This window comes from Delphinapterus leucas, chromosome 9, assembly GCF_059928025.1.
Source record: "Delphinapterus leucas isolate spDelLeu-1000000601 "Yukka" chromosome 9, BTC_Dleu_Yukka2, whole genome shotgun sequence".
In the NCBI taxonomy this organism is placed as follows: domain Eukaryota; kingdom Metazoa; phylum Chordata; class Mammalia; order Artiodactyla; family Monodontidae; genus Delphinapterus; species Delphinapterus leucas.
In genome coordinates, this window is record NC_143137.1 from 99,548,403 (window position 1) to 99,561,169 (window position 12,767).

The following is a 12,767-nucleotide window of genomic DNA, read 5'->3' on the forward strand; positions in this document are numbered from 1 at the left end:
AGTAGCAAAACAATTTGCATCATACAAACTCATTGCGTAAAACTATAAACCAAACCTAAAGTATTTTTATTTGTGCATGTGTTTGTATGTAGAATACAGAGAACAACTTCTGGAAGGCACCTCCCAAACTCTGGCCAGTGGAAGTGGGATCTGGGAGGCGGAGAGCAAGACCCCCTCTATTCTCTGACTTTCTGCGACCACTGAACTTGTTACAAGGAGGAGGCGTTTTTGTATCAAGGAATTAAAATACAGCCAAACAAATAAACAAATGGAGACAGATAAGAATGGTGGAGGGAGGGAAGACGAAGGATGATGGGAGTGCAGGAAGGGCACACTGGCAAACCTCCGGAGCTTGCTGTCTTCACATTCAAAGGGACGGGAGTGAGGTGGGCAGAGGCCTTTCATTCCAGAAAGAAAACAGTGTCAGTGTTCAAAAAAAAAAATGGGGCTGATAACAGGGCTGTGCCCCATTAGCAGAATGATGGAGGCTTTCATCAGGGCTGAGAGGGAAGGTGACTGCCCTTGGTAATCACAGGAGCTGGATGACTGTGGAGGTCGCCCAGGTGCGCCCCTGTAATTTGTATTGTAATGACCTTAACCAAGGTGCCCTTAACTGCAGATGCCCGGCAGTTGACTTTTAAATTACTCTAAAATCACCCCTGTAATTTGAACAACCACAAGTGTGGCCAGGTCCAGGGAGAGTGCACATACTCAGGGCACACTGGTTGAGAAGTTAAATGTTCTTGAAGGCACCTGTGTTCTGACTCACGAAGACGTCCTAGGAACATTGCTGGCATCTGTTTTGCAGTTTTACAGACTGGATTTCAGGTTCTTTCATGGGGTCCTTTGTGCCAAGGGGGCCTGCCCTGATGGACCCCACCTTCAGAGCAGGGCAGGGGAAGGTGAGTGCAGAGTCTGAAACCAGGTTTTCTTCTCCGCGGAGGTGGCCACCTCATTCCCTTCTCGGTACCTCGGGCTTTGTGGGGCTGTTCATCCAGACGGGAGAGGAACGGGCACCGAGCAGGTGTGGCAGATGTCAAGCATGTGGGAGCGGGTGTACTTTTACTCCCTTTGTTATGCCAGGATCTGAGGAAGGAGATCCCTGTTTCCATGTATCACCTCCCCCGTGGGCCCATCTCGAGCAGCTAGGGACATACACACCCAGAGTTACTACTGTGGGTTCCTTTCCGCGGCCAGTGCTGCACCGAGGGAGGAGTGCCGTTGGGAGGGGCGGCTGCACACCAGGTGCTGGAATGTTCCCCGCTCACCTGCATGGGTTCCTGTAAGCCTTGACTCATGGCCAGGCCTTCCCACATCCTGGGTGAGAGCACGGCCCACGGGGCTGGGTCTCAGCTGGGGGCGTGGGTGCTCACGCACTGATGAACCCGAAAGGGGAGCTTCCAACTTGTCCCGAAAGCACAAAGCGCAGGTAAGAAAAGGCTGCTCTCTTAATCCTCCTTCAAAGTCAGTTCTTGTCATTCACGCTCCTAATAAAAATAAAAAATCTTTGGTGCCAGTAAGACGCATTTTGCCACACATCTGAAATGTTTTACGTGCTTCAGGCGCAAACCACCTTTTGTTAAAGCGTGCGCTCTGCCTCTTTTGGGTGCCGAGAATAAGGCTTAGAATGAGCGTTCCGCAGACCCACCGTCCCCTCCCTCCGCAGGCCTAGGAATACGCATTTTTAAAAGTGCCACAGCTCGGGTTGATCGACTCTCTAAGGAATGACGGGTTAAATAAGGGGGTTGTGAGCACGATGTTCAGAGCACGAAGCAGGGTTAGCCTGGAGCGTGCTGCTGGGCAGCAGGGCGTCCGGGTGCCTGTGGTCCGTGTCAACAGCACACTTGCGGCAGCGGGGGAAATAGTTTTCCTTGTTTCAAGTGGGCAGTGGAAGTAGTGAAAGCCTAAGTAAACTCTGGCCATTAGATAATGGGCCATTATAACTCTGGACAACTTCCTGAATGGCTCTAAAAAATGAGTTTCTCATTTCCTGCCCGGAGAAAAGAGAAATATTAGGACAGCATTGTGTACACAGAACGCGGGGCTGCAGCGGGGCGCGGATGGAGGGGGGCAGAGGGGACAGAGTCGGGGGAGACTGGGGTCGACTCACGGCTTAGAAGGGGAGACGAAAAGGAAGGCAAGACTTCAGTTCTCTCATGGGCCATCAACCCCCCAGCTCACAGCCCCCCACACCCCCTGCTCGGCCCGCCAGCGGCTGCCGCCTCCCCACCCCCACCCCACCCCCACCCCACCCCCACCCCCGGGCTGTGCGGGCCTCTAGGCCTCCTGGCAGGAGCAGAGGCCAGTGGCCCCTGTGCCGCGGAGGCTGGCCCCGGGCACTGCAAGCTGCACGGCTGTCCGGTGGGCCAGGCAGGGGCTCCTCGGAATTAACTAGGCAGAGACGGGGAGAGAGGTGGAAGCATAAAGAAAAAAAGTCACCCTGCAGCTCATATTAAAACAGAAAATTCTGCTATAGTTGGTTTTGTTCCAAGACGCTGCCAGGAAAGAACTGGCTCACAGAGAAGCCGTAGTTTCACTTTTCCCATGCTCTGGTGATACGTCTTTCCAGCACTCTTTCTTCCTCCACGGGAGCCAAATAATCTCACTTTTCTGGATTACCACAGACCGTCATTTTTTTGGGGTAAATCTTACAACCTGTAATGACTGGTTTTAAGACATTCAGAACGTTCTGAGTTGGAAGCCCTGGCTGTGTGAACGACAGCAAGTTATTCAGTCTCTGAGCTTCAATTTCCTCACCTGTGAAGTAGAGATACTTAAGCAGGAAAATTGTGAGGCAATATAGATATTGGATAACTCATAATAATTACCCAGCACAGGGCCTGGTACCTGGTAAACAGCAGCTACTATAATACTATCAATACTGCTTTTAAACTATGTGTGAGATGCACAAGGAGTTAGCAGTGGAAGAGGGTCGCCTTCCCCAGGGGCAGGGGGCATGTCCCTACGGAGCCCTGCACGTTGTCAGACTCAGGGCAGCACGTTCAGTGGACAAAACATGGAGCCCAAAACACGTGAGCTTGGCCATCGCATCTGCCACTGTGTCACCGGGGGCACCTGTGAGAATCAAGGACACGCTGGGTAAAGAACCCAGCACCGTGCCAGGAGACACAGGGACCCTGGGTGTCAATTCTTCTCCCTGCCTGATACTTAGCAGATCACATTTAGCAGAATTTCACCACACTGTTGACGTTATGGTGTGTGGTTAAAATGAAAATTCTACATGTTCAAGGATTCTTGTCTAGTTATTTCAGAAGTAATTTTCAGAAAGTAGAAGTGTTTATAAAGCACCAACTATATACTGTATTCTTTCTGTGTTGCTCTATTAAGTTTTCACGGACTCCTTTAGAGACAGAATCATCCCCATTTTACAGGAAAGAAAATGGCTCAGTGCGACAGAGCAGATGCCTACGGGTCCAGGAGCACACAGTGACCTGGGACCTGAAACCAGAGCCCACCTGACCCCAGGGCCCACCAGCTTTCCATTCCGCCACGCCATCCCATGGAAAAGCAGACACACGCAGAAAACTTAAAGAAGATGGAAATGACACTGAGTTTTTGCAATATTAAAAGAATTTGCATGAATGCAGTGGAAAGGGGCAACTGAATGCCAACTCTGATGCCTCAGGTAAGACATACCTGCAGCAATTCTTCAAGGTGGTATGTATTCTTTATATGATTAAATACGGAATACCTGTGTGGATGTGTTTTATTCTAGGCAGCTGACTACTGTCCACTTAGGCACTGGAAACTTCTCAAGGCTTCTGGTGTCCTGATTTTCTGGTGCTAGTTGACCCTTTGAGGGTCTAGAGAAATGAAGGGGAGGACACACCCTCCTTGGACTGGAGCATGCGCTTCAGTAGATCATTCCGATGGAAATGGGCCTTTGCCACGGTTACTTCCCTATTTCCTGAGTGTCCACAATATGTGTGATTGCTGAAGGCTACGGCCAGGGCTGTGCTCCTCTGGAATTCAGACAAGCAACTGAACTGGGGAGCCGGGAAGGAATGTGGCAGGCGAGTGCTGCGCTGGGATGGATGTTTCCAGATGTCTCATCGTGCCTTTCCAAAGGCCAAAAGCCAGTATGTCAAATTCCTCTTCCCAATAATAGCCCTTCAAATATTTGAAGATAACTCTTATATCCTCCCTTAGTTTTCTCCCAAACAAGCAGCCCAGGCCATCTTCATCTGTCCTTGTGACTTTTCTGAGTGCCTTCCCCACCCTTTGGCCCATTTCAATTTGCAAACATCCCTCTCAAGTGCAGCCCTGGAACTGAGCACTTCCAATCAATACAAGCTTATCCAGTTTTATGTCCCTTGCTTATTCCTTAATACAACTTGATCCAAATGCATGCTGGATATCACTCCTGTGAGTAGGTTTTAAGTCAGAGGCAAAGGGATCTTGCAGATGTCATTAAGGTCCCAGATCAAAAAGGAGAGTATCTATGTGGGCCTGACTTGATCAGGTGACAGCTCTTAACAAATGCCTCTCCTGGCAGAGACACTGTGGTCATGAAGAACCAAACAGTCCTGCTGTGAATGGGCAGGCAGCTGCTAGGGCCCAAGGGCTTCAGTCCTACAACCTCCAGGAAGTGGATTCTGCCAACAACCAGGATGAGCATGGAGGAGGGCTGGATAACAGCACTGTGAGCCCCTGAGAACCCAGGCACCAAACAGGGTGATGATGCATGTGTATTGTTTTAAGCCACAGCACTTGCAGTAATTTGTTACAACATCCCAGGTAGGGCTGTTATTTCCTTATGGTAAACTAAGCCTCACCTTCAATGGGTGCATCTGTTAAGCCGGCTTTCCTCCATCCTGTGTCTTTGCAGCTGGCTCTGCCTTGACCTTGCTGTGGATGAATTCCCTAATTCTGTTCCATTCATTGTGGTTTGTGTTTTAGGGTCCTGATCTTGCCAACCTGTATATTCGAATCCCTCATCATTTCTTGTATTAGAAAAACCTGGGTACTTACTGAACCTGGACAATCATTCCCAACATGTCACCTACTGACTCGTGTGAGTAATATACAGAGACAGTGGATTTCATTCACCAAAGACTTCTCAGTATACTTAACTAATGGCTGTCTGCATTATAGTTCATATTTATTTATTTTTTAATTTGTTATTGAAGTATACTTGATTTACAGTATTGTGTTACTTTCAGGTGTAGAGCAAAGTGATTCAGTAATATATATATATATATATGTATATATCTATATTTGTTTTTTTATTCTTTTCCATTACAGTTTATTACAAGTTATTGAATATAGTTCTCTGTGCTATACAGTAAATCCTTGTTGTTTATCTATTTTACATATGGTAGTGTGCATCTGTTAATCCCACACTCCCGATTTATCCCTCCCCTCTTCTCCTTTGGTAACCATAATTTTGATTTCTGTGTCTATGTTTCTGTTTTGTAAATAAGTTCATTTGTACTATTTTTAAGATTCCACGTACACAGGTATCATATGATATTTGTCTTTCTCTGTCTGACTTACTTTACCTAGTATGATAATCTCATTTGTTGCTGCAAATGGCATTATTTCACTCTTTTTATGGTTGAGTAATATTCCACTGTGTGTGTGTATATATATACACATATATGTATATATATACACCACATCATCTTCTTTATCCATTCATCTGTTGATGGACACTTAGATTGCTTCCATGTGTTGGCTGTTGTAAATAGCGCTGCTATGAACGTTGGGGTGCGTGTACCTTTTCAAATTAGTTTTCATCTTTTCTGGATATGTGCTCAGGAGTGGGATTGCTGGATCATATGGTAACTCTACTTTTAGTTTTTTTGAGGAACCACCATACCGTTCTCCATAGTGGCTGCGCCAATTTACATTCCCACCAGCAGCATAGGAGGGTTCCCTTCTTTTCACGCTCTCTCCAGCATTTATTATTTGTAGACTTTTTGATATGGCCATTCTGACCAGTATGAGGTGATACCTCATTGTAGATTTTGATTTGCATTTCTCTAATAATTAACAATGCCGAGTATCTTTTTATGTGCCTATTGGCTATCGGTATATTTTCTTTGGAGAAGTGTCTGTTTAGGTCTTTTGCCCATTTTATGATTGGGTTGTTTGTTTTTTTGTTATTGAGTTGTATGAGCTGTTTGTATATTTTGGAAATTAAGCCCCTGTCAGTCACATTGTTTGCAAATATCTTCTCCCATTCTGAAGGCTGTCTTTTTGTTTTGTTTATGGTTTCCTTTGCTGTGCAAAAGCTGGTAAGTCTGATTAGGTCCCATTTGTTTATTTTTGCTTTTATTTCTATTGCCTTGGGAGACTGACTAAGAAAACACTGCTAAGATTATTTAAGAGAATGTCTTACCTATGTTCTCTTCTAAGAGTTTTACGGTGGCATGTCTTATATTTAAGTCTTTAAGCCATTTTGAATTTATTTTTGTGTATGGTGTGAGGGTGTGTTCTAACTTCATTGATTTACATGCAGCTGTCCAGCTTTCCCAACACCACTTGCTGAAGAGACTGTCTTTTCTCCATTGTATATTCTTGCCTCCTTTGTCGAAAATTAGTTGATCGTAGGTGTATGGGTTTATTTCTGGGCTCTCTATTCTGTTCCATTGATCCATATGTCTGTTTCTGTGCCAATACCATGCTGTTTTGATCACTGTAGCTCTGTAGTATTGTCTGAAGTCCAGGAGGGTTATGCCTCCTGCTTTGTTCATTTTCCTCAGGATTGCTTTGGCAATTCTGGGTCTTTTGTTGCTCCATAGACATTTTAGAATTATTTATTCTAGTTCTGTGATAAATATCATGGGTAATTTGATGGGGATCACATTAAATCTGTAGATTGCTTTGGGTAGTATGGCCATTTAAACAACATTAATTCTTTCAATCCAAGAGCATGGGATATTTTTCCATCTCCTTGAATCATCTTTGATTTCCTTTATCAACGTTTTATAGTTCTCAATGTATAAGTCCTTCAGAAACCTCCTTGGTTTATTCCTAGGTATTTTATTTTTTTGACACAATTTTAAACAGGTTTGTTTTTTCTTAACTTTTTCTTTCTGATATTTCATTGTCAGTGTAAAGAACTGCAACAGATTTATGTGTATTAATCTTGTATCCTGCTACCTTCCTGAAATCATTTATCAGTTCTAAGAGTTTTTGTGTGGTTCTCTATATAGAGTATACAGAGATCTACATACAATAATAATCGTCCCTCTTCCCTTCCGTGGCTACACTCCAGACCCTTCGGGCTGTCTCCGAGTGGCCAAACCAAGTCCTCTCCCTGGGTCTGTCCACTGAAGCCAGTTGCAGCACATACCAGCATGTGCCCGTCTGGGGCTGGGAAGTGCAGGGATGTGGCCAGGACCGTCTGTCCTGGTCTCTCTCTACCCTGTGGGGCCACAGGCCAGCTCCCACACTCTCCTCTCCAGCCTCTGACACTCCCCATCTGTCCAGGCTGACCTCCTGGCTGGTGAGGGAGGTTCCCAGGGTGAGGGAACCTTTCCTCTTTCACGGCTTCCTCCCAGGGGTGCAGGTCCCCTCCTGATTCCTCCTCTTCTGCTTTTTCCCTTCATCCTACCTGGTTACACGGGGATCTTTTTTTGCATCTTTGGTTGTATGAGATCTTCTGCAAGCTTTCAGCAGGTACTCCGTGAGAACTGTTCCACATGTAGATGTATTTTTGATGTATTTGTGGGAGGAGGTGAGCTCAACATCCCTCTACTCCACCATCCTGATCTCCTCTTCACATATTTTAAAAACACAAGTTTGATTAATGAGTTGCAATTTTCGAAGGGCAAAAAAGGATTCCCTTTCCTCAGTCTTTGTTATCATCTGTAGACCCACCAGAGATCTCCACTCAGCCTAGCTGTAATTTAAAACTTGGGATTTATACAGTGTCTCACCATATCACTCTTTTTGTTATACTGCAGGTAAGCTGTCATTCCCCTGCAAGAGTGACCTACTGTGTGTCATTCTCACATTGTATTCACCAAAGAAAGCTTTCAGCGAGGGCTCTAGACCATTGGCAAAGATATCTGCTACAGTCCTTCTGGACTATGGGGAGGGCTCAGTGGAGTGAGTCATGAAGAAAATCCAAAGGAAGCCCTTCACTGGAGTTCAAGGCTGACTGACTGCAGACTAAGGAAGGGAACACAATGTTTTCAATGCATTTCAGAGATCATATGCTTCAAGCTGTCTGTGACACTGACGTTGCAGTGGTTACCACCACTAAGAGCAAAGTCTCCAAGTGGAATATGCAGATGACTGTGTGCTATGACTTGAACTGTTCAATAAGAGGTGTCCATGTCCTGACCTCTGGTATCTGTGATGTGACCTTATTTGGAAATAAGGTCTTTAAAGATGTAATCAAGTTAAAATGAGGTCATACCTGACTGGGGTGGGTCCTAATCCAATGACTGGTGGCAGAAAGGAGAAAAGGAAAATGGGGAATAATGTAAGGTAATGTATCTTCTATCCATGTGTGAGGTTCAAAGACTATCCTTCTACTCATTGAAGTACCAAAAACGACCCAAGTTCCTGATGCCAAAACAGTTCTAATCCAGATTCTGCCACTTTGTAACTAGCTTTAAACAACTTTGGGTTAATCACTTATCTACTAATGGCCTCAGTTTCCTGTTCTGTACATGAGAGTCATGCCCTAGATGCTATTTCAAACTGTGGGTCTCAACCCAGCAGTGTTGGGAAATCATCTTAGTGGGTTGTTATACCAGCATAACAGACAAGAAAAAGAAATAGAATGGAAAGAAAAGAAAATGGACAGTATCAGGGTGATATTATAAAGACGGTATTATTTCATGAAACTTCACATATAGTCATGTGTAAATGTCATAATTTTTAAAATGAATTTCTCAGTTTAGTAATGTTTGAAAGCCACTGAACCAAATGTTATCTTGACACCTTTCCTGTGCCAACTTTTTGTGACTCTACGACTGGCTTCAAAATCTCCTATAGGATAAACAAGAAAACACTGACAGCATGTTCTGAAGAGAGGAAAAGAGCTGGAAGGTTAAAAAGAAAGAAAATTCACCACTCCAAAATGATCTCTTTGCCCTTCTCTTCCCAGCAACACCAGGGAGTTGTGTAGAAACAGCCACTGTTACCCTAGGTTGGTGGGTAACTTGGTGACGGCCTGCTCGCCAAGGGGAGGCTTTGCCCATGGGGAATTTAGAGGTTGCCCCCCCCCCCCCGCTCTGCACCGTGGCCAAGGGCAGGTGCGCTCCGGCACTGCAGCTTGAGTTCACCCACACCCCAGCTTCCTTGGGACCTGGGCTCTGTTGGGGTTCTGCAACACACAGCAAAGAAGAAAGCAGAGCCAGGCTAAATACGTCTGCTTCCTACCAGCAGCAGGAATGACCAAGAAAAAGATGCACGTCCTCTGCCAGCACTGCATTTTCCTCCTGTTCCTTGCCGTGGACGAGGAAAGAGACTGTCCACAAAATCGAATGTCTGGGGTACGTGCCTCAGGCCCACACTAAGTCAAAAAATAACATTGCCTCTGCTGCCGGAAGTCCACAGTTGATAACCGCCCTGTTAATCATTTCCACTCCCTATCTGCAAGGAGCCCCACCAAAAGCATGTTTCAAAACGCTTTCTGTTCAAATTGCTTTTGTTTTACCTTAGGAAAAATTCCACCTGAAAAAACTGTTTGACATAAACGTGGTAACCATATACTTTTTTTACATTTATTTTTTTTAACATCTTTATTGGCGTATAATTGCTTTACAATGGTGTGTTAGTTGCTGCTGTATAACAAAGTGAATCAGCTATATGTATACATATATCTCCATATCCCCTCCCTCTGGCGTCTCCCTCCCACCCTCCCTATCCCACCCCTCTAGGTGGTCACAAAGCACCGAGCTGATTTCCCTGTGCGATGCGGCTGCTTCCCACTAGCTATCGATTTTACATTTGGGTAACCATGTACTTTTTTTTTTTTTTTTGGCAAGCGGGGGGCCACTCTTCATCGCGGTGCACAGGCCTCTCACTATAGCGGCCTCTCTTGTTGCAGAGCACAGGCTCCAGACGCACAGGCTCAGTAGTTGTGGCTCATGGGCCTAGCTGCTCCGCAGCATGTGGGATCCTCCCAGACCAGGGCTCGAACCCGTGTCCCCTGCATTAGCAGGCAGATTCTCAACCACTGCGCCACCAGGGAAGCCCAACCATGTACTTTTTTTAAGCACTTAAAGTCCAGAATTGAGCTTTCATGCTTTGCAGCGCACCTTTTGTGGGCATTTTTCTAACTGTCTGGTGGCTGGGTTGTGGTGAGGTCTTGTCACCAGCACCCCAACCACCGGGTCACCCTGAGGTCACAGTGCCACAGGGAGGAACGTCCCCTGTTTGTCCCCACCATGTCCACGTTGCAGTGACCGGCATTTATTATCAAAACAAAAAGAAACAACTCCTGATTATTACAGCTGTGTAATATGTCTTGAAACAGGGTAGCGTCTTTTCTACCGATGGCACAGGAGCAACTAGACCTCAGGGGCAAAAGAATGAATGGCGACCTAAAGCTCACACTTTATATTCAAAATGGATCAAAGATTTAAGTCTAAAATGCAAAACTATGAAACTTTTATAAGATAACATAAGAGAAAACCCTCAGGATTTGGACTTCAGTGCGGAATTCTCAGATATGACAACAAAAGCATGATCCATAAAAAGAAACACGTCACCTGCACTTCTTTGCTCAGCAAAGACCCTTCTAAGGGGTTGCAAAGTCAAGCTACGGACTGGGGGTAAACACTGCAAACCACATATCTGACAGAGGACTCATAAACAGAACATAGGAAGAGCTCTCAAAATACACAAATGTTCACTTCTGGCAACAGCCTGTCACTCACGGCAGGAAAGAGTGAAGAACCCCTACGTGCCGACCTTATTTTCTCTTCTCCCTTTTGAAACCGAAACTGAACACAAGTACTTGGTACCTGGAGGTGGAGGAGAGTCTGGTGCCCTGTGCTTGTTACCACGCTCCAGGCCATACAAGGATGTAGAGCTGCACGAAACAGCAGAGTTCCTGAACCTTTTGTTTACTCCATGCATCCTGTGGAGGATGCCCAGGTGATGGAGGGGATATTCTGGGACCCAGAGACCTACTCCCTCCGTCACCCACAGCATCCTGGCTCACCACCCATCGCCTTTCACTGGTGAAACACTGCGATCCTGTGCAGCTCTGTGAACCAAACCAAGCAGAGCCCGAGGGCGCCAGAGCCTGTTCTGCAGCCCCCAGCCCAGGACAGAACGTCCAGCTCTCTGTCACTGCCTTAGTTCAAAAGAAAAGCTGACGGTGCACCCAGAAGAGCACCTCTCCAAGCCTTCTTTTGCAAGAGCATTTCACTAAATCTAGCACCCGAGAGCCCCTGCGGCCTCACAGGAGGTTTCCACTCCTGCCCAGGGACCTGGGTTCCTGCTCTGGCCTGTTTCTGGCACTCTGGCAGACCTGGATCTTTCAGTCTACACGCTGCCCAGCCTGGCTTCCCCTGGGTTGGTTCCACTCGCGAGTCAACATTTCTGTCATTTAATTACATCACAATCACGCATCATCGATCTGGATGTTAGACTAGGAAGTGTGCAGTGGGGCACATGACACACGCATGCTTTTCACTGTTAGAGAAAGAGAAGGAAGCCAAAGTTTTACTTTCCAAGTAAATACCAAGACTGAGATTAGAAAATTAAGCAATTAAATTGTTCCACAGCTTATGTTGTGTAAAATATTTAGTTATTTACCATGTTAACCATCCAGGAAAATAATTTCACAGTCTTAATGTGATCTTTTACATTGAACTTTTATTCAACGATTATCAGGGAATTTCTATGTGGCCAAGGTCCTATGCCAGGCACACTGATAACGTGTTTAAAAATACCACATCCAGCACAGAATATTAAACTGCCAACTTCCACCTAGCTTTACAAAGAATGAAGATTTGATCCAAATATCTTCTTTGGAATCTCTGAGTCTAAATAATAATCTGTAATTGATCTCACCAAGACACTGGATGACTTAGCAACTCCTCTATTACTACATGGGTGTTTGTTCAACAACCGTGCAGACATTGGTAGCAACACAGATTTTTGTACAATTTTCATTCTGCCTTTATATGTCCCGTGATGGTAGTGAACTCGGTTTTCAAACACCAAAGCAGAGAAGGTTCAGGACTTTGGTTGCTAAGTCAATTTCCCTCATTCTCTGTTTTATTCATCATATATTTATTGACATCCTACGTGGCAACGCCAATGATGGGGTGGTATTACAGAGGTCCAGAATAAATGAAGGGGTGCTCAGAGCTCCATGGGTGTTATAGATCCTAACTAGAACAGCAGGGGAGGGACAATACTCTTCCTCAAGGGTGAATGAGCTGTATCCTCCACAAGTGAAACACAAAGGAGAAGAAACTATTTCCTTGCAGGGGAGACTGTTGGAAGAAGCAGGGATCAAGTAGGAAACAGGTCTTATTGAGATGAGCTCTGAAAATTGATATAGATGAAAAAGGTGAACGTGCGTGTGTGCGTGTGTGTGTTTGCTTGGCTGTTTTTGGCTGGTGTGTGTGAAAATAGGTGAACTAGATGAGAGAAATAAAAAGGAGAGTTACTCTCTCGACATTAAGTGTGTTCCTAAATCCAGGCCACATAACATACTGGAAATTTCAATCATCAAAGTGAATAAGCACAGGGGTTATTGGGATTCTCTCTAACCGATGCATCCAGCTTTTACTGGGATCCCTGAGTCTGATAACAAAACTGTT

General features: G+C 45.5%; 1 protein-coding gene across 3 annotated transcripts in view; it reads right to left on the reverse strand.

The window, feature by feature from the left end:
• Positions 1-12,767, reverse strand: part of EGFR (epidermal growth factor receptor) — a 200,514-nt gene that overhangs the window by 123,534 nt on the left and 64,213 nt on the right. Inside the window, exon 1 of one of the 3 annotated variants that reach the window (XM_089917911.1) lies at positions 1,269-2,192. The exons of the other annotated variants lie outside the window; for them this stretch is intronic. Coding sequence (XP_089774037.1) covers positions 1,269-1,479 — 211 coding nt within the window. The 5' untranslated portion in view covers positions 1,480-2,192. Of the gene's footprint in view, positions 1-1,268; positions 2,193-12,767 lie in introns of those variants that run through there. 3 annotated transcript variants of the gene reach the window in all.